At 57.7% G+C, this 21,247-nt stretch overlaps 2 protein-coding genes across 3 annotated transcripts; one reads left to right on the top strand and one right to left on the bottom strand.

The window, feature by feature from the left end:
- Window positions 1–281: 281 nt before the first annotated feature.
- Window positions 282–20,078, bottom strand: DNMT3B (DNA methyltransferase 3 beta). 2 transcript variants are annotated; one of them, XM_042048503.1, is made up of 21 exons: window positions 20,030–20,078; window positions 19,248–19,324; window positions 18,542–18,819; window positions 14,865–14,991; window positions 14,070–14,170; window positions 12,862–12,945; window positions 12,189–12,377; window positions 10,911–11,069; window positions 10,066–10,173; window positions 9,181–9,322; window positions 8,672–8,800; window positions 8,225–8,269; window positions 7,816–7,895; window positions 7,421–7,533; window positions 6,857–7,040; window positions 6,531–6,615; window positions 5,831–6,069; window positions 5,585–5,675; window positions 5,224–5,372; window positions 4,511–4,596; window positions 282–3,325 (listed from the first exon to the last, which is right to left on the bottom strand). In XM_042048503.1, exons 3-21 carry the CDS (start codon window positions 18,644–18,646, stop codon window positions 3,184–3,186), a joined length of 2,358 nt encoding a protein of 785 aa, XP_041904437.1. In that variant the 5' UTR covers window positions 18,647–18,819; window positions 19,248–19,324; window positions 20,030–20,078; the 3' UTR covers window positions 282–3,183. The 2 variants fall into 2 exon arrangements, with proteins under 2 accessions (XP_041904437.1, XP_041904446.1); XM_042048512.1 differs by lacking the exon at window positions 12,862–12,945.
- LOC121675665 (translation initiation factor IF-2-like) lies at window positions 19,344–20,138 on the top strand. The gene has a single exon (XM_042051284.1). It carries the CDS (start codon window positions 19,344–19,346, stop codon window positions 20,136–20,138), a length of 795 nt encoding a protein of 264 aa, XP_041907218.1.
- Window positions 20,139–21,247: the final 1,109 nt, after the last annotated feature.

Here is a 21,247-nt window from a genome sequence, read left to right as displayed (position 1 = left end):
GGCCCCGACCCCGGCACAGCCCGGCCCTGGCCCCGGCACAGCCCGGCCCTGGCCCCGACCCCCGGCACAGCCCGGCCCTGAGCCCCCGGGACGGCCGGAAACAGACCCCCGGCACAACCCGACCCTGCACGGCTCCACCTCTCCTGGCACACCAGCACCGACCACTTTGGTGGCACCGGTGTCATCTCAGCGGCAGCAGGAAAGGGGCAGCTCGGCTCCCTGGCTGTGCCCTTCCTCCCAGTGTGAACCCCCTTTATTTACCCAATAAGACTGTCCAGCCATACAGAAATACTCATTTTTTAATCAGTCATGATAAATGGTAAACTGTCGACATATTTTTTCCCACATGGAAAACCAGTGAAATCATGTGGACACGGCAGAGTTGTGAGTTCCCACATTCCAGATACAAAAAATGTGAAATGTGTTAAAAAGACATACATTTCTCTCATTTTTAAAAGATCATATAAAAACCCGCAACATGTTCAACATTAAAAATCCTTAACCTAAAAAATAGCACCAGGGAGAGTTAGAAACCTTTTAAAAGTATTACAAAGGAATTTCTGAGATCCCCCTCCCTTAACAACATGTTATAAACTCATAATAAACGGCAGCTCTTACAGGGAAAAACATTTCAAGGAAGACTTGTCTACTACAATTCTCATCAAGTGAGCTTAATGCCAAGACAATTCTCATTCCTCTTTTATCTTTGTTTACTTTCCCCAAGTCCTTTTTTTCCCCTCATCTATTTGTTTTCCTTTTGATTAGATAGGAAAGGATGTGAGATCTGGAGTATAAGATCAGGGATGCCGTGGGTGGAGTGGAGGGCACGTGTTCACCCAGTTTGGAAAAATCAAACCCATCAGACCGGAGGATGGCTGTCACCCTGAGCCCCTGCACCGGATGGTTGTTCACCCTCAGGGCCCATGCTGGGCTCCAAACAGGGACTGCAAGGACCTGGGATGAGGAATTAGTGTTGTGGCTGGGATCCAGCTGGAGATAAAGATCACAGATTGGTGAGGGGTCCAAAAGCAGCTGGTGCAGCACTGGTGATGCCAAGGCTTCCTAAACACCTCCAGCACGCACAGAACCCACTCTGCCATCTTCCCAGTCCAGGGGCTGGTGACAAGAGGGTGCCACATGTCCCCAAGCACTTGTCAAGCATTGGAGGTGCCAGCAGTGACATGGACCAGCCTGACTGGCTTTCTCCAGAGTTTTCTTAACTAAGGCGCGTGGCTTGAACAAGTCACAGAGAATGAACCCCAAGGACTTCTCTCTAAAGAGTAATGTCCAGGTTAAAACAGGAAAAAAAGCCTTTAAACTACCCGGGCTTCCCTTGCAGTCCATTTCCAAGCACAGCCTTGGACTGGATATCAAGAGAAGATGGTCCTCAGAGCTGGAGAGGAAAACTGCACACAAGGGTGGAAAATGGGAGCTGCTGTCCTCCACCACCAGGACAGGGGTGCCAGAGAGGTAGAAGGAGCTGGGAGAGAAGCTCTTCCCAGTGATGCTGTCCAGCACCTCACAAGACAGCAAGGCAGCCTGGCATCGACGGGGTGGAGGGTTGGCCCATGGTTTGAACCCAAATAATTTTGAGAAGGCGCCCAAGGGCTCTTCCAGAGCCAGGTGACAGGTGAACAGCAGAGGTAGGGGAGGACAGAGGAACCAAGGGGGGAGTCGTTTCAGTGCATTGAAATGTGCATTGGAATTCAGAATCCCCAGCGACGCCTGCTGGAACAGTAGCCCAGTGGCTACGGAAAACCTGGTGGAAATGGACACAGGCACCTGCACCTTCCCAGTGGCCACAGGCTCAACATGCCCTGGACTTCATGGACAGCATGATAATCACTCTGGCAAAGCTGGGGAGTAGAGGAAGGCAATCAAAAGTGAGCACAGTGGTGGCCAAGGAGCTCCCAGTTTGGGGTTACAGCCCCAGGAGACCCCAGGGAGCTGCCAGGCTGGGGCTGAGCACACAAGCACCAGCAGCATCCCACCTCTGTGCACAGGGATGCACAGGGAGATGGGAACACAGGAGAGGAGAGGTACAGCCCCTGCCTGCAGACCCCCAAGACCCCCCAGCAGTGACAGTGCTTTCCTGCCTCACTGTCCCATTCCCCCTGCACACAGCATGAGATGGGCACAGGAAAGAGCAGTGCTGCACTCCTGGTCCCTGCACCCCGCAAGGGTCGGGTGGGATTTTCCCTGGAAGGAACGCCCTGCCACCACTGCTCGGGTTCAGGACATCCTACATGACATTTGGGGGGCTGAGATTTGAGGGTGCCATTGACCACTACACTGTCCTTCCCGCTGACCATACCACATTCGTTTGGGAAATGGATGCTCCAAGAACATTTTCCTTTACAGACCCTGGAGCCCAAATCCTCCCTGCTCCAGTTGCTGTGTAAGCTTTCAAACCATTCAGCAGGATTTTAAAATGTAAGGAAAGGTTTTAGATGCTTTAAAAAGTAGTGAATATTTGTAAACTACAACCAAACATATAAAACAGTATTTCTTTAGTTCTAGCTAGAAAAGTAATTCTATCACCTCACAGTTCAGTTTCAGCTACATTCAGGTCTAGGAATCTCCACATTCTTATGTAATGCCTTAAAGCAGCAGTAGACATTAAAACAACAAAATTAAATTTTATCCAAAAAAAAAAAACCCACCAAAAAAACAAAAAAGATTTGGTTTCTGTATGATCCTGTGTTCAGTGTGTAACCTGAGCAGGGTCCCTTACACCTGCTGCTACGGTTTGGGGGTTTTTGGCAGTTACTTCAAGAGATTTTGTTTGTTTAGGAAAAGCATTAATTCACTGTAGTTCAGGTTTGCCTGCAGCTCTCCAGCTGCCCACACACTGGCTGCTCAGCAAGTGGTGACTTCCCAGCTCCAGGCTAAACCAGAACAGTTAATGCTCTGGAGGAGACTCCCCGCCTCATCAGTGATGCATAGAGCTTCGTGTGTTGCGTAATTAAAGCTTTGTCCATCATTTCCTACGTATCACTGTTAGTCCCTTTAAAGAAGTTACCCTGCCAGGTTCTTTGGTTACAGACATTCCAGGCTGCCGTCCCGCGGCACGTGGCCGGGGAGGGAGGGGGCCGTGGCAGTCCAGTGGCCGTGCCCGTCCCTCTCCCGCCACAGCAGCGGTGCTGTGCATCTTTACCAGAGAGACGAGGGATGCTCCGTTTGCTATTCACAGGCAAAGTAATCCTTGAGTGGGGAGAAGAGGTGCCGGATGACAGGGACACTCCACGATCCCCCCAGCAGCTTCTGGCGAGCCCTGCGGCTCATGTTGGAGACATCCGTGTAGGGGAGAGGGAAGCCAAAGATCCTGCAGAGCAGAGGCAGGAGAGGATGGGTGAGGCAGAGCAGGAGCAGGAGCCCCTTTCCCTGGGCAGCACCGCTCCCAGGCCACTCAAAGACAATGAGCATCGGGAGTCTCCTACTCCCGGATGGAAGGGGATTCAGCTCTCCAGCATGATTGGAGCCCCACACAACCTGAGCAGTGTCACTGTTCTGGGTGGGGCCAGGCTGTGCCTGCCCGCCATCCCCAGTGTCCCCCACCCAGTAGGATTTCCTGGCAAGGCTCCTGAAGGAGCCCTGTGCCTGGGCATCCCACCTGCCTCTGCTCAGCAGCACCTCTGCAAGCATCGCCCAGGGCTGCTCCATGGAGATAGGACTGAGTAGCTCTGGGTAGCTCTGAGTCATGGGCTGGGCCCTTCCCTTACAATCAGATGAAAGTCCAAGAGCCCGTTTCACATGACAAAGGCTTGAAATTGTTATTTTACTTTCAAATGCCTTTAGCTCAGTGTTAACTCCAACAAATACTGGCAATTTAAATATAAGCAAGCAAAACTATTTAACCCCAGTCTTGTGTTTACTGGCCAGAAGGTGCAAAAACTTTAGGTTTTGTCACACGTACTTGGTGTGCAGGACTGCTTGTAATTGGATTTATCTACTCCCAGTCCTTATGTTGTGTTTTGCCATGAATTCAGGGTGCTACGGGGTGTGAAGTTTGAAGCAGGGTGCACTCATGCTTTTCAACAGCAGCTGCTGGCTGTACTGCGAGCTCCCCCACACCAGCACAGCCACAGTGTCCCCTCAGTTCCCCTCCAGAAACCCACAACCATGGCACTGACCAGGGCACAGCACTGCCATATGGCACCCCCACATCAGCCTGGGCCTTATCCCAAAGCCAGTCCACATGTGCACCCCCAGCCAGAGCCACCACACAGCATCCTGAGCAAGCCCCATCACTCCTCCCTCTAAAAACTTCAGGGCCAGGGCAGGGGATGCTGCTACACTTCTCCCCCGCAGTCTCATCATTGCTCATTAGTAAGTGCATTAATTATCATGTGCACATCACTGCAGGGAAGCTGCCCCTTGCGGGAGCTGCGGCTTCTCACTCCCAGGAGCTGGGCTTAGAGCCAGGGAGACAAAAAAAAACATGAACAAGCACTACAAAACAAACCAAAACTACCGTGAGAGATCCGAGGACAGCAGACTGATTGATTACCTGTCCATCCCAGGGAGGTTGCCCCAGAAATAACGAGCTCGGTGGGCAGCTGATATCTTGATTGCATCAATCATAACTGGGTTACACTGGGGGCCAAAAAGAGGGGAAATAAAAGTTAGGGGAAATGTTGGCTTGGTTCTCTCCTGCATGGTCAGTCCTTCACACTGCCCTGCAGGGACCTAAAGTCTTCAGAAAATCCTCAAAAAAATGTAGCCTCCACAAACCCTGTTTCATACCAGGGCACTGCTACATGAGCTCCCAGGTCATGGCCATGACCAGCAGCTATTGACCCTTATGGGGTGCTCAGCGCTGGTTCCCCTGGACCAGGATCAGGACTGTCAGCCTTCAATGGTGATTTTACACCAATGGTCCCTGCTGACTCACAACCCATCCTGGCTACCACAGAGTTAAAACCCCTTCCCAGTCCCTGACCCCCCTCTCCCTAGAAATAACAGGCATTGCTGGGAACAGATGCTTTCTGCAAGGCAGCAAAACCCCTCCCCCAGAGGACTAGTGCTTGGGTTTGACCTGATGAAAGCCAGAGGGAAGGATCCAGAGCCAAGACTAAACTTGATTCCTTGGCATGTGCACCAGGCAGGGGGTTTTCCAGCATCAGGAAACCATAGCCAGACCCTCACACTCAGCACACCCTGCACAGCCCAGCAAGTGTCACCTGCTCTAACGCCTTTCCCACAGCTGTCAGCAATCCCTACCTCTAGAAACCGGGAAATGTCCCTCTTGTCATTGATCCTCATGGCCACCACATTCTCAAACATCCAGAAGAAGGGCCTCTCCTCGCCCGCCTTGGGACGAGCGTAGTTGAGCAGGTGGTAGAACTCAAAGAACAGCCTCCCGGTTCCTTCTGCAAGGAAAAAGCCAAGCAGCAGGTTGGGACCAGCTGGGGCACGGGGTGTGGGGCTGGGGGTCCTGGCTGCCCTCCCCACCAAGATGGGTATGGATACAGCCCATCACCAATACAGCCTGGGGCTGAACCACTTCCCGGGGCTCTAAGGTGGCCCCACGACCCAGGAACATCCCAAGGTATGCAGCCTGGCAGAGGCAAAGCAGCCTTACCAAACAGTGCCTTCCTGGCTGGATTGACAAGGGAGACATCGTCACAGGGGCTTCCACCGATCACTAGGTCAAAAGGACCCCACTCCTCAATCTACAAAAAGAAAATCCAGACCATTAGGAGATGCCACAGAAGCAGGTCTCCCCTCCCCAGTGGGGCAGGGGACAAGCTTGTCCCAGAGCTGGTGGGATGAGACCCATGCCCCCATGGTGCCATGTCCTTCAGGCTCTCACAGAAGCAGAGCTCACATTTCTCTTGGTTATGTTCCTGACATCGTGCACGTAGGTGATGTTGCCCTCAGGCCGCACGGTGCCTGCGGCCATGGGGTTCTCACAGATCTCTGAGGCAATGTACTTCTCCACTTGGATGCCCAAGTCCTTCAGCACCGTGTACCCTGCCAATGGACAGAGGTCTGAGGTCGCACTGCTCTCTTTAGCCTCCAAGTCTCCTTCGTCAGCACCGCTCGATGTGGCTGCTCCTGGATGTCCTATGTGGGCGTAGTCAAACAGCACTTCAAGGTGAGTAAACTTTTATTTGACCCATTCCTCCAGGCAGGTTTGCTCCCAGAAAGCAGAATGCCAGAGCTGAGTGAACTGAGCCAAACCAGTTGCCCTCAGGCACTTCAGAGTATAAGTTACTGGTGTCCCCACAGCTCTGGCTTCTCAGGGGAACCAGCCACCCGAGATCACACTTGGCACAGCAGGAACACCTCTGTCAGCAAAAACTCCCATGCTCTCCCCTCCACCCTTCACTCCATCCTTCCCTCCTCCACCACCCTGTCCAGCAGGAAAGGGAGACCCTGCCCTCAACCCCCTTCTGATGGGGATCTCCCTGCTTTCACCCCCTCCTCCCCACCAAGCTTTTAGAGACAGGCTTGTGGCCATGGAATGATTCATCCCCAATGCCCAGTGCTAGGAGCTGCCCAGCAGTGCTTCCCTACTGCCTCACCTGTTGCCACCCCATCGAACAACGAGAGCACTCGAATTGGTCTCCTCTTCGCTGGAGGAACTGTTGGGTAGATTTTGGGTGCAGCCTGCAATGGAGAGAGCCATGAAGCCCCAGCCCTGGCAGTGCTGCATTGCCCCATAAGGCTCTGAATGCAGCACCTCCACCTTCAGGAGAGCATCTGCAGCACCAAGAGCCTGGCACCCTTGGAAAGGGTGGATGAACAAGACCAAGGCAGAGGGAAGAGGAATTCCAGGTCATCCGCCCTGCCCTCGGTGACCCTCTCCCCCACATCCCAGCACATCAGGCTCCCTGCCCACAGCCCTTACATATTCCTGTCCCTTGTCACTGGTAAAGAAGTCCTGCAGGCGGGCGTTCCAGTCCTGCCGGCGCTGCAGCACGCCGTGGCTCTGCTGGGGCTGGCACATGTAGCAGTTCCAGGGCTCCTGCTCTTTAACTTTGGCCGATGTCCCTCGCCCCACCAGCACCTCCAGACACTCCACACAGAAGCACCTGCCCAAACCACAACAGCTCATGCTCATCACTCCAGCAACCCCTCTGGGTCACCCCAGCTTCTCCTGGAGTTTCCCCTGCCATGCACCAGAACCCCCACCATTTTACAGGATATTTTTCCAGGCAGTACCCTGGTTTTTAGGGCTGCTTACACAAGCTGGAGACCAAGGCATGGGTGAATCCCCTGCCAACCTCCACAGGGCTTATTCAGGTGATACCTGGCTCGGTAAGGACAGGTAGGCTGTGTTGGGATGTGCTGCATGGCAGCCAGCTGGGGAGAAGCACAGCCCCTGCCCAGGCTTATGGAGGACCCTGCTTCCTGCAGCTCCCTGGGAGTGATGCCAGGCCCTCAGCCCCAGAAGCAGAGACATGGGGCTCACCTGCAGCAGCTGGTGTTGCTGCAAAGCAGCAGCTCCTTGCCTGCACAGCAGACGGTGCAGTAGGACTGGTACCCATCTTCGTCATACATGTAGAAGTACTCCAGGAATCTATCCTAGCAAAAGGACATTCAGGAGAAAACAAGGACAGGGGATCAGGAGCCATGCACAGAGGGTGAAGAGAGAACACAGCTTTGCTCCATTCCCAGTACACGCCAAGATCTTGGAGATGCATATCCTTAGTGTTTCAAGGTGGTGATGACATGCTGAGGGACAGCCCCATGGGGGACACAGCATGGCCATGGCACAGCCACCCCCTGTCCCAGCAGCACTGGCTGCACCCCAGCCCCATCCTCTGGCCCCAGGCTCCTGCTCAGCCCCAGCACAGCAGCACTTACCCTGCACGTCTGGCAGAGGCCCCCCTTGAACAGTGGGTGGAAGGTGGCTGGGTTCCTCCTCCCGCAGGACAAACAGCTGTCTGTGGGACAGAGAGAGCTGCACTCACCCAGGGCAGGGACCCCTTACACCCCACCACAGGCTGCAGAGGCTGGAACCTCCCCTTGGAACTGTGTCTGGATAAAGCCTGCCCCCAGAACTGCATCCAAATGGGGCCTGCTCTTGGAACCGCATCTGGATGTGGCTATGGCTCCCCATGGAGGATCCGCAGAGCACCCTGTCCCCCTCAGCACCCTGCACTCACAGCACTTCCCCCTGCTACGTGGTACAGTTGAAAAGGGACCCACGACCCTTGCTGAGCACCCCCAGCACCTCACATCTCTTCCCAGGAGAGACAGGGCCAGTGATTACCTTCCAGCTTCCCGCTGTTGTTCGTAACTTCAGAAACCATTTGCTCTTTATAAAATTGAAAAGAAAAAAAAAAAGAAAAATACTTATCATTCCTTTTGTAACAAACTGCACTCTGCTTACAGCTGCCTTATTTCTTGCACTAGAACTGCTACAGCTTTGCTGTGAGATTTTGGTGCAAAACCCACATCCTTTCACTGATGGAGATACTAGAGCTCAGCATAGCAGCACATGGTCATGCTCCAAGCTGAGCTGCTAGTGGGGCCCAGCCCATGTCTTGCAGTTGAGTTTGCTGGTGTCTTGTAAGGCACTAAACCACAAGAGTTTTTGCCTTCAGAAACCAGGCTCATAGTCCCTGGAAAGAGCCAAACCTTTCCCAGAATGGTTTCCCAGTGCTCTCAGGCTGCATGACCCAGGCCAAGCCCCTCCCCAGCTCTCTCTGTTGGTTACCTCGGGTCCGGTCCTCTTCCACACGCTGCTCCTTGCTGTTGTTGCAGGGGTAGGTCTTCAGCCTCTTGGTGGGGGGATATTGTTCAAGGGGCACCACCTCCTCTGTCCCATTCCTCAGCACCCCATTCTCTGCAAGGAAAAGGCAGCTCCCTAAGGACAAGCCTCCAGCCTCAAATCTACCCCAGGGCACCTCCTGCCAAGCCCTGCCAGGTCTCACCCCAGCCACAGCAGGACCCTTCCTGGCCACCTGTGTCCCCACACATGGCACGAGGCTCAGCCAGGTCTGATTTCCATGGGTTAAGGGCTTGAAGGGTGTTTTGCTCCAGCTTTTTGCAATGCCGCTGTGGGGGTCCCAGTGAGAAGCCCCAGGACCACCTTGGGACTGGACTGGCATGGCCACTGCACAGAGTGAGCGGGCTCAGCTGGGGCCAGCTCCCAGTGGCCACTGCCCATGCCAGCCCCCCGTCAGCCCCCCACCAGCCCCCACCCAGCTGATGCCACCACCTCACCTGAGCCTTTGGGTGGCCGCAGTCCCTTGAGCCCCAGGGGTTTGAAACCAGTGATTGCCCAGTCGATCATGGGCTTCAGCTGCTCCTCCAGTGACTCCCTGGGGCCAGTTGTAAACGTCTTCCCCGACCGGCTCCGGGCAACCTGATGAGGATGGACAGCAGGGGACAGGGTGGTCTCTGTCAGAGGAGCAGCCACAGCCTGCCAGGGCCACAGGCCCAGGCCCCCTCCCCATCCAACACACAAAGACACACACACACACAGGTGTGCGGGGCTTGGTGGCCCCAGGACAGTGGCAGCTGACAGATTCCCGCTCTGGGTGTGCCCTTGGCTGCACTCCAGTGCCTCCATCCCTGCAACGAATCCATCTGTCCTCCACCAGCCTGCCCTAATGGAGCCAGAAGCAGGGACAGCCCAGCCCCAGCTCTTGCCCAGATTCTGCTCCCTGGCAAGTGGCAGGCAGAAAAGGCAGCAGAGGTGCCTGTGGGTCTGTAGCCCCATATGCTGACATGTCCCATATGCTGACATGTCCCATATGCCAATATGCCCTTGGATGGGCATTGGATTCACAAGTGCTCAGCACCATCCCTGACTTTAAAGAGCACCCGGCAGTGACCCAGGACACCTCTGGCTAGCCTGGCACTGCCCTGATGCCATGATACTGCCACATCCAAGCCCTCGCAGGTCTTGGGGTTCTGGAGCAGTGAGACCCTGGAGCAGCAGCAGCTACCCCTAAAGCCTCAGGATAAGCAGAGTTTGGCCTCACGGCTGCACTTGGAAATAATCACAGCAGAGAAAGAAGGGTTTTCCCGTATCCCATCCCACTGGCCCCTCCAGCCCAGCTGGTTCAGCTGGCACCTCACCCACCCACCCACCCTGGTGGTTACCTCCAGGGCGTGGTAAATGGCACGGCGGTAGGACACCAGCTTGTTGAACGTGGAGGAATTGAAATGCTGCCTAAAGGCCATCAGTCCCACCAGTTTGTCTGCAGAAACCTGGGAGAGAGCACCAAGATCTCACCAGTGGGACAGCAAAGCCCTGCTCAGCCATATCCCCCCGGCACTGTGGCCATGTGAGGAGGCCCAGTGGCAGCTTTGCCAAGAGCAGCAGTGTGACAAGGACGGGTGGGTTGCACCCTCTGCCGGCACTGCTGGCGTGACACCAACACGGCACTTCCTCCCTCCTGCCTGCAGCATGGGAGGGGTTGGATATCCTGGTTGGGTATTAGGAAAAGGTTCATGGTTGGGCACTAGAACAGGCTCCCCGGGGCAGTGGTCACGGCACCAGCCTGCCAGAGCTCAAGGAGTGTTTGGGTGACACTCCTGGGCATATGGTGGGATTTTAGGGTGTCCTGTGCAGGGAAGGAGTGTGACTCGATGATCCTTGTGGGTCCCTTCCAGCTCAGGATACTCTGATTCTGTGAGGGTGATGGGGCTCTGAGGGGACATCCCTCCCCAGGCAGGGGGTGACAGGGGAAGCCCTGGAGTGTGGACAAAACCCTGTGAAGTGGCCAGGCAGATGTCCCCATGTCTGGATGCTGTCACCAACCTACAGAGGCCAGTCATTAGTTACAGACACCAGAGCCATGAGAACCTGCCAGGGCCTGGCTATGCTGAGCACTGGGAGGGAAGGCCTGAGAGGCTGCAGGAGCACATACACACCCCCCAGCCAGCCTCAGGAGTGGGGCAGAAACGTGCAAGGGAGGGTGTTTTGGGCTGGGCAGCAGCCTTACCTCGGAGAACTTCCCGTCTCCAAACCACTGCACCCACCGCATGCCCGAGACCGCCTGGCGCTTGGCCGTGGCTCTGTGGGAGACGACAATTGCAGGCCACCAGGAAAAACCTTTGATCTTTCCCCAGACGAGCTCCCCAATTCCAAATTCCTTCCCATCCTGAAAACGAAAGACAGCAGATCAGCCAAAAGTACAAACGACTCCCCATTTTGTCTGGGCAGTGGTGCAGGAGAGCTCTGGAGCACAGGGGACAGCCCTGGTGTGTCTCCACGTGTGTCACACGTGTGGAGCTTTGTGCAGTGATCTACAAAAGCTGCATGCCCTCCCTCAAACACAGGGCCAACCCCCCTACGGCAACACTGGATCCCAGCCCTGATCCATGCTGAAGCTTGGTGGGGAGGCTTGTGTGTGCCAGCCCCACGCTGAGCCCGTGCCTGGCACACGGCGTGGTGCATGCTCTGTCCTGCACAGCCCTCCTGGCACGGGGCCCCGTGCGTGTCCACTCCTGCCTGCCCTCCCAGGGTCTCTGCAAACAGCGGGAAGCCTCGCACCAAGGTTGTTCGCTGGGTGCCCTGAGCAGACGAGGCTCCTCCTTGGAACAGGGCAGGCCCTTCACAGGGCTCACACCTCAGCCTGTGTGGCTGCACCCCAGGGAGAGGATACCCACCCACCCTCCTCTTGTTCCCACTGGGTAGAGCAGGAAATGGGGCAGAACGAAAACAGAAGAAAAAAGAAGAGCCAAGAATTTTGGTATGACCCGTCACAGGCCATGCTGGGAGCTGTGCAGAGCAAGGCACCTCACACAGAGCAAAGTCACCTCTCTGCCTGCAGAGCCCTCCTTCCCAGCTTTGTTCTGCAATTAGGTACTTAATTATGCAGCAAGATGCAATTGCCCAATTCCTGCAAGTCTGGGGCCCTGCCCTGCGGCCCGAAGGCACCGAATCCCGCTCTGCAGCCCCAGCAGCTTCAGTTCTCTCCAGCATCCCCGACAGAAATGTTTTCTGCACATGCAACTGCCTGTCTCAGCAGGGCACGGCACACGCCACACGCATGCGTGTCTCGGGGGCTCATGTGTGGCACCAGTGGCAGCTTGGCGGTGCTGGTCCCAAAGCATTCAAGCCTGATGAATGAGCACAGCCTGGCACCATCACACCCCAAAGCATTCAGGGAAGGGTGGGCAGGAGAAATAGCACTGAGGTTGTTTTGGGACAAGTCACAGAGATTCATCCTCGCCCCACACCATCCTGGGTGCAGGAACAGAGTTCAGCCCCTCTGTACCTGGTATTCCAGCGCCGTGCCCATGTCTCTGCTCTCTGACTCCTCGGCCCCCAGCTCAGCAGAGCCATTCTGCCCCTCCTGGGAGCTGCTACCAGAGAGTGTGCTGCTGCTGCGGGATGAGTCCTGGGAGTCCTCCTCCGTCAGGTCGATGGTCACCGGTGTGGACATGGCTGAGCGACGCCTGGAGCTCTGCATGGCGGAGGGAGAGGAGTGTGAGTGCAGCAGGGAGAGGGGCAGGGGGAGCAGAGACCTGCCCTGCATCATCCTCCATCCCCTCATCACCCCCAGCCCTGTGCCATCCCCCAGCCCTGCAGTCGGGATCGGAGAGGGGGAGCCAGGGAGTGAGGGCACCACTGCAGCCATGAATGGAGAGGAGAGTCCTTAAAAGGGGCATCTGCAGAACTGCTCTGCTTTTACTTGCCAGACCCAGAGCAAATGGTGCACCACTGCCCCATCCCATTTTCCTGTCCCAAATCCACCCCAGGGTGCTCAACGTATCCAGTTCATAGCAGGGGCAAGAAACAGCACATAAACACACCCCCTTCACAGGGGAAACTGAGGCACAGGGAGGCTGCGCCATCTCTGAAGACACTTGACCAGGGCACAGCAGCAGTGCAGGTCTCTGCAGCCCCAGGGAAGCCCCCAGGAAGCCCTGGCCCTGCCAGACCCTCACCCTCACGGGAGTTGGCAGGTCCCTGAGAGTCTCCACACTGCGTGGTGGTTCCTTGATCCTCATCTCGTGCCGGGTCCGCCCTGCCTGGAACATGAGGCAGAGGGTGGGCTTCTGCCTGAAGCTGCTCTCCCACCCAACACTGCCCCAGGGTTGCACCTGCTACCAGAACGGAGGGGTGCCATGGCATGGGTGCCCTCCTCACGTGGGGACACGGACAGGCTGTGCCTCATGGGGCTGAGCACCCTGGGCAGTGCCCTGGGGAAGGTAAGAGGAGGCAGACGGATGCTGGAGGCACCTTGTGCTGAGCCCCTTTGGGCAACTTTCTGCTCCACAGCATCTCTGCAAGTCTCAGGAGCCCCATTGCTGCAGCCCACTGCACCCAGCATGACAGAGAGAGCAGGATCCATAGCTGGGAGGACTGGGACGCCAGGAGAACCACAGACCCTGGCAGAGCACCTGTCCCAGGTACGGACCCACTTACACACCCTGGATGCTCTCACACTCCCATGGGTGCTCTTTCCCACAGCTGGCCCTGCAGCAGCACCCAGGGCAGCTTTTCCCTGGTGGTCACAGTTACAGCCCAGCCCAGACTTGTTTCCTGCACCCAGCATAACAGAAGTTCAAAATTAAATGAGATTTTGCAGTTAAAAGCCCCCAGACTAAACATAGTGGGAAAGATGAATTTTCACCCACTGGATTTATGGCTCTTTCTTTTGGAAGCTGCCTCATCTCAGGCAGATCTCCAACCTTGGGTTTTATTTCTAACTCAAAACAGTAAAGCCAGAAGGCAAAAATGCCTCCAGACCCTGGAGGTTTGTCAACCTAGTCAACAAAAGAGGGTGGGTGAAACTGGGGTCCAGCCCCAGAGCAGCTAAAAGCAGCCCACCCCACGAGTGGGAGGCAGGAGATGCTTCAGTCCATCAATACAGCTAAGACTTCTAAAGAAAATATCAGCATAATAATTATTAGGCTGCTGCAACATGTAATGGGCATTGCTGCATCCCACACCACCCCCTCCTGCTGCTGTGGTATCATCAGAAGCAGGAATTTAAAAATTAAAATTATTACACTGGTGAGTATTGCATCCATCACTGGACTGTTCCTCTGGCACTGAGCGCAAGAGAAGCCCAGAGGGAAAGAAATGAGGATCCTGGCACTGGATGTCCCTCACAGACAGCCCCCAAAAAGTACCCTCAGTGTTCACTTACCTTCTGCGCCGGCGTCAGACTGAGCGGCCAGGCCAGCTCCTCCTTGGAGAGGTCTCCATTGCTGTCCTTCTTCAGGGGAAGCAGCTTCAGGCCCCTGGGATCTGTGCAGGGACAAGACAGAGCAGCCTCAGGCTCTGCTGTGCCCCTGCTTGCCCCAGCCTCCCACTGCTCTCAGCAGCACAATTTGGAGATACCAAAACCTCATCTCAGGGAAACATGGCTGGGAGAAGAGACAAGTGGTGTCTCTTCACCCCATTGTGGCACCACTGGCACTACAGCCCCAGATCACCCACCTGTCCCCAAAACTGGGAGGGAGTAGTAGCAGGCATGGGGACTTTCTTATCAATTCCTTTGTTCCTGAAAGCTCAGAGGCACAAAGAGGCCACCTGCCAGCTATTCAGGGCTTGTCACCGGGTTATTTAAAGCAGGACTTGTGAACCCAAGAGGTAGGATTTGGGAACCCTGACTGGAGAATCCCAGGAGCAGTGACACAGTCCCTCAGGTCAGTGGCACCCCTCAGGCTGGTGGGTCTCCCCTGGCTTTCCTCACTCCATGGGGGTTAAACTATCGAGGGGCAGAGCCAGCATCTCAGTGTGGCACCCATTTCCACAACCATACCATGGCCTGAATGAGCTACTGGATCACAGAAATCCAGTGGGGTCATGGAAGGACTCTGGCCACAGCCACAGGGCTTCATCCCCCAGCAAGGCCCTGGGACAGAGGCTGTAAGACCCCCAACCCTGTGCATCCTTGCACATCCTGGGAGCACTCTGGGCACAGCGTGGTGACCCTCACCTGGAGTGCTGGGCTTCCCATTCGCCTCCAGTACAACGCCAGGTGCATTGTCCCCGTTGATGAGGATCAGCTTTGCCCTACAGTCTGCTTCATCCTGCCCGTGGCTCTTGTCCTTTTTCATGGTCGCCTGTAGAAGCCAGAATGGAAAGGAAATTCAGCTGTGCAAGAAGCCCCAGGGAGGGCAAAGCAGACAGAGTGAGCTCCTCGAGCCAGCCTCAACTTCATGCCCTTAGCAGAGAGGTCTGACTGGAGACTCATCTAAAGGTCCCAGGAGATAAAGGGCACTTGCACATAACCTCCACGCAAATGTAGTCGCCCTAAAGATCAACCATCTCCATCTAACAGAGGTCCCAGATGCACTTATCCTTAGGGAACACCAGGTTTTTCCCCAACATCTGTATGCTGTGGAAGGCTCCTGGCTCGGAGCTGCCAAGCCCCAGCTCACTCTGACAGACCCAGTCTGGAGGGCACTTGCACTTCCCGGCCACCCTGTAGAAACCAGGTGACAGCTCACCCCAGGCGACAGCCCACGCCTGGGGCACCAGCCTCCCTGTGTTCCAGCTGCCCAGCACGCCCAGAGGTGGGTGGGCTGTTCCTGCAGCAGTAGGACAGGCAGGCAGCCCGCCATGGGGGGGCAAAGTCCTGGAGCCTGCGTTAAACTGTCCCAGAGGGAGAAAACTCTTCCTGCCCCCCGCTCTTGGCCCCAGCTCCCCCGCCCCAGGGTGAAGGGACAGAGCAGGGGGCTGTGCCGCAGCACCCCAGCCCCTGCCCTCATGTCCCCCCCACAGAGCTGGGGCTTGCCTTGCCTGCTGCCTTCCCTCCGGTGCCCTCCCTGGATCCTGTTTTCCAAACTGGAAGCTCCTGTCTCTCCCAGAGGCACCCAGACACCATGAACGACGCTGCCTCATTGCTGGGCTATGAGTCTGTGCTGCAACTTGCCCCTTCGGCAGCACAGTCATTTTAGCAGCGCGTAACTCAAGAGCTGAGGAGCTTGCAGGGCTTTGCCCACCTACAGCCCTGTTAGGAAGCCAAAGCAACACCCCCCTCAGCCCCAGAGAGACCCCAGCTCCAGCCCACCGCCCCTTCTGTGTCACTCTTGCTCTCCATCGCCTCCAACCACTGCCCTAACAATTGAGATTTCTGCTTTGAAATCATCTGTCAGCACCTCTGGCAAACAAAGACCAGTTGGAGTTTGATGTTTTGGATGCAGAGGGCAGAGTTAAAAACCTGGTAACACTCAAACACAAAGGAAAAGAGGTGCGCAGCACCCACCTCCACAGGCAGAGACCCTGATGCACATCCTGCCTCCCCTCTCGACAAAGGGAGGAGAGGAATGGCACCAGACACTGCATAACCCCCCACAGCTGTGTGTGCAGAAATCCCACTGCTGCAGCACATCTGCTCCCAGACCCAGCAAACAATTCCTGGGAGCTGCCCAGACTCGCTGCCTGCCCCCGGCCCAGGCGGATGGTCCCACATAGCCCCGGCTGCTCCGGGATGCAGCAATCCACCACAGAGCAGCACAGCCAGGCCAGGGTCAGCTCCTCCTGGCCTGCTCCCCCTCCCCAGCCCACAATGCTGCAGAGCAGCAGCAGCCATGACTGACAGTAATGCTGCCACCAAAACCAGCAAAACTCACCAAAAACAGTGAATCTCCCTTGGGAATTCCAACAGGGAGGTGTAAGACATGCTGCTCTCCCAGCATGATGGTGATCTGGCCCAGAGGGCACAAGGAGATGGAGCAGCATGAGGAAGGTAAGATTCAGGGAGGACAGGAGCAGGCAAGGCCACTTCCCAGCCTTCCCAAACATCTGCACCCACAAAATTCCACTGGGACCCTCAGAGGCCCTCTGCATTCGTTCCTTTGCCAGGGACCTGAGTCCAGGAAGTTCAAACTTGCACCTCAAAATCGTTTTTCCTTTCTCAGCCCCAGGACTGCCTCATGTCCAGCACACCAGGCTAGGGTGTCCTGCCAGCCCAGCACCAGGGAGGTGCAGGGGTAAGGTGACACAGCAGCCAGGTCTCCCCAGGGACACAGCCAGGACTGAGCACCCAAGCTCAGCTTTGCCACGTGCTTTTATTCCAGTTATAAAGTGGGGAAAAAAGGGTTATCCCTTTGGAAAGAACTGCTCCCTGGCAGAGCACGGACCCGCAGGTCACAGCTCTGCGGGTCCGAGGCACAGGCCACATGCCTTGCCGTGAGCACAGGCACATCACCTCCCTGCTTGATCCGTGCCCTTCTCCAGCTGCACCGCCCAGGATCTCCCGAGGACATCCCGTCACCATCCTCTGATGGGAAAGGGAACAGCACACCACGGCCTAAACTGCTCATTAAAAGTCTCTCTTTCCCAAAATCCCACACCTATGCAGCAGGACTGCGATTCCCATCCCTTCTCCTGCTGTTTGCACCAAGTGCTGAAGCCACACGAGCCCATCCTGCTGCCCACTGACCACCCAGGGTCCGTGCAGGAGCCACATCCTCGCGAGCTCACCCCCTCCTGCTCGGGAGGAAGGCTCGGTTCTTTGTCCTTGCCTCCCCTCGCAGAAACACACCAACATGTGCACTCAGGGCATTAAGAAAATAATAAGAAACAGAGCACTGCCCTCACACGTGCTGGCTCACGGGAGACCAGCCCTGCAGTGTTTGCATTGCCCAGCGCCCTGCAAACACACCGGGTGCTCCACAGTCATGCGCTCCAGACGAGAACCCATGAGGAGGAAAATAATGCACAATTCCAGCTCCATTGCCGAAAGCTCCCCAGCAGCCCAGCACCAGCAGCAGCCCCGGCACTGCCTGGTGACCAGGACATGCCCTGCAGCCAAATCCCACCGAGGAGACAATGAACCCGCTGACTCCACAGCCCGCCCTCATTTTGCAATACCAGTTTCTTTAAGATTTGCCAAACTGGTTAAAGACCATGCCATAGTATTAACTGCTTATAGAGAGTTCTGGTGCCTGCCTGGCCACGCTTGCCAGCCACCCTGGAGCGGGCAGAGCAGGCAGAGTGGGCAGGATGGCTGGGCTCACCTGGCAGAGAGGGCAGGGTGGGCAGGGCTCACCTGGCCTGGCCATGCTCTGGACTGGACCCCTGCCCCTGCTCCCGGGGCTGCTCCGCCAGCCTGGCCCAGGCTGGTTTCAGTTTTCCTTGCGGGGAAAACAGGCCGCCCTGTTATCAGGTGCATGTCCCCAGGAGGTGGGGAGGTTTCGGACTTTGCCTCCAGACAGGGGCATGCATATCAAAAGGCTGGAGAGAAGCTTTACCCACGGCTGGGATGGAGCCATCGCCCAAGCCCTGTTTGAATAACAAAAAGAAATAAAGGACCCTAATGGCCGGGCTGGCTCTGGGCTGTGGTGCACACTAATGGCCTTTAAGTCTCCCCAAACCGAACATTTCCCTCTAATCCTGGGAAGAAAGGAGTTGCTGGGTTGGCAGTTCCGTAAGAAAGGCGCCGATTTCGCAGATGTGCTCGTTGGGAAGGGCAGGGGGCGAAGGGCAGGCTCCCCCTGCCCGCTTCCTGTGCCTGGCCTCTCCGCTCTCCCGCTCCGGCACTTCCCTCCATTTCCCTCGGTTTCCTCCTGCCCCGCTCCGCTCCCCCCGCAGCCCTCGGCGCCCACCCGGGCTCTCCCCGCTGTCTCTCAGCAAAGCTGGGTTAAAGAAAAGAAACAAAACACAAACCGGCCCCTCCTCTCCCAGTGCAGACCAGGCTGGAGACGTCTCCCGGACAGCCACCATCCCCGCCAACCGCTGCTCCAGCTGCTCCGGGCTCTTTACCATGTTCATCCCGGTGGGATCCCGCCGGGCCGAGCCCCTCCGGCGTGGGGCAGGGGCTGCCTGCGGGCAGGAGCTGGGGGCTGTGAGCAGGGCTGGAGGCTTTGGGGGCTGTGGCGCACAGGTGAGTCCCGCTCAGCGGTGGCGGGTCTTCTGCCCGGAGTCTTCACCGTTTCATCTTCCCCCTGCACAAGAGGACGTAAAGATGACAATGACACCTCGCTGCCCCCATGGCCCCCTGCCCAGCCCCGTACAGCCCCAGAGGTGGGACTGGGATACCCAGGGCTCAGTTCTCGTCAGTTGATTAAAAATTAGGAAACTGGAAACTGAGGCAGAAAAGCAGAGTCCTGCTCAGGGCAGCACGCTCCAGCCACCCCCTCCTTGCCCTGTCCCGTTCTGAGGGAGGTCGGTGCAGGACCACCGCTCGCCCCAGGACCACCCGCCCGCCCAGGGGTCCCCCCACCGCTCTCCTTTCCCGGCTTCCCGGGACTTGCGCCCCACACTGGGGCCACTCCGAAGAGTTCATTCCTCCTTCTCCGATGATCTCCTCTCCCCGGAGGCACCCCCCGGGCTCGGCAGGAGGCGGATGCCAGCAGAGCCCTCCGGTCGATACCTGCTCCGGACACCCCGTCCCTCCGGCCCAGCCCCGGGGAGCCTTCGCGCTCGAGGCGCCGCCGGGAGCCTCTTTTCCTGCCAACAGAGAGGGAAGATGCGCTGTCAGATCCCCGACCGAGAACAGAAAACAAAGGTGTTCGGCCCGGGCAGCAGCGCCACCGTGTCCCCGTACCCCCGGCAGCTCCCCACGGTGCCCCCGGCCTGGAGGCGGCGCTGCCCGGGACGACGGAGCCGGCCAGGGGGACCCCGGCCCCCCCGAGCCACCCCCCGCCCCGCAGCCATCACTCTCCGTATCAGCGAGGGGACCCTCCCGCCGCAGTCGCTGGCTCAGCCCTGGCCCGGCCCCGCGGGTCGCGGGGGGTCCCGCACCGGCGCCGCCGTGACAGTCCCGGGACGCGCCCCCGGGAAACTCCGCAAGTTGCAACGGGACCGGAGGGGTGGGCGGGACCAGGGAGACTTAGGGGACCATGCCCGAGGCTGTGGGAGCACCGATTCCCCCAACACGCCCCAGAGCCGAGCGCCGGCAACAAGTGGCGGCGGGGCCCGCCAGCCCCTGGCCCCTGCCCGAGTCCCCGGGGCGAAGCCACGAGTCCCCGGTTACCGGGCACCGGGGCCGCCAGACCGGCCGGGGCGCTCCCGTCGCCGCGCTCCGGTGCGCCCCGTGCCGCCTTCCCCTCCCGCCTCATTGTCCCCCGCCGCCGCCGCGGACAACAAAGCCGCCCACGAGGATGTGCCACGGCTCCGGCTCGGACCCTCCGGTCCTCCCGGTCCAGCGCTCACCTGCGCCGCGGCGGGACGCGCCGTCCAGCGGGGCCGCGCCGCCGCTCGCTGCTGCCCGCGCCCCGACCGGCCCCCGACAGCCCCGCGCTCCGGTTACATGGCGCTTTAACCCTGCCCGTGCTGGGCAGCCCCTCCTCCTCCTCCTCCTCCTTCGCCGCCCCATGGCGGGGGAGGGGAGCGCGGGGCCTGCACCGCCACCGCACCCGCCAGGCCCCCCAAGACCATCGGGCGCGCAGCCCTCGGGGTCCCGCATTGCCCCAGGGTCCGCATCCCCTGGGGCGCCGCATCCTCCCCCGCCGCGACTCCGCACCCCCCGGTGTCCCAGTGTGCCCCATCCACTGCCCCACATCGCCCGGGACCACCACCTAGCGCCCCACATCCCCCTGGCCTCGGTTCCCCGCATACCCTCTCCGGTGCCCTGCATCACCTCCGCGGGGCTCAGCATCCCTCTCCGGGGGCTCCACATTCCTCTGATGTCTCACGCCCTCCCGGGGCTCCCCACCCCCTGGTACCCGCCGGCGTCCCGGTGTCGCCTCCACTGCCCAGCATCCCCCAGGGTTCATCATTTCTCCGGGGCTCGGCCCTCGGAGTCCCACGCAGCTCAATCCCCGAGGCAGAGGAGACTCCCGGGGAACCCCGGGGCCGGCCAGAGCCCTCGCCCACCGAGCCACCACTCTGCCCACCGACTTCCCCACACAGCCCCATGCAGGACAACCCCGCGCAGCGCAGCGTGAGCAGACAAAGCCTCACAAGTTTTACACTCAGTTTTTGTTTGTTCTTTCCCTTTCCCGTCCAGAGGCGAGACATTTGCAGGGCTGCGCCGGGGCCAGGGACACAGCCCGCGCCTCTCCTGCCCCAGACAAAGCATCCGGAGTCCACGTGGGGTATAATCTTCCCTGCTCGCTTGTTATTACTTCTAGATTCAGCAGGAAAGTGTGTAACAGTAAGAAAAGGAATATGATTATCCTGGTGTGATAGAAATGAGCTTTCAAGGTCAGGAGGAAAACTTAGTTAGCCGAAGTGAGTGAAATCTGCAGGACCAGCCCCAGGCCTGTATGGCAGGTTCCCCCAAACCACACCTCCATCCCTGCAGAACACAAGCATGGAAAATTTGGCAGAAAATGTAAAAAATGCTCTGCAAGTGAAAAAGAGGAGCTGAGAAATCTGCTCTGAATAAGGCCTTGGAGACACTGGACATCACCATTCAAATAAACATGC

The sequence above is a fragment of the Corvus kubaryi genome, unplaced genomic scaffold, assembly GCF_017639235.1.
Source record: "Corvus kubaryi isolate FWS band 111438036 unplaced genomic scaffold, C.kubaryi_AGA036_p1.0 134, whole genome shotgun sequence".
NCBI classification, from domain to species: domain Eukaryota; kingdom Metazoa; phylum Chordata; class Aves; order Passeriformes; family Corvidae; genus Corvus; species Corvus kubaryi.
This window is presented reverse-complemented; position numbering and strand designations above follow the sequence as displayed.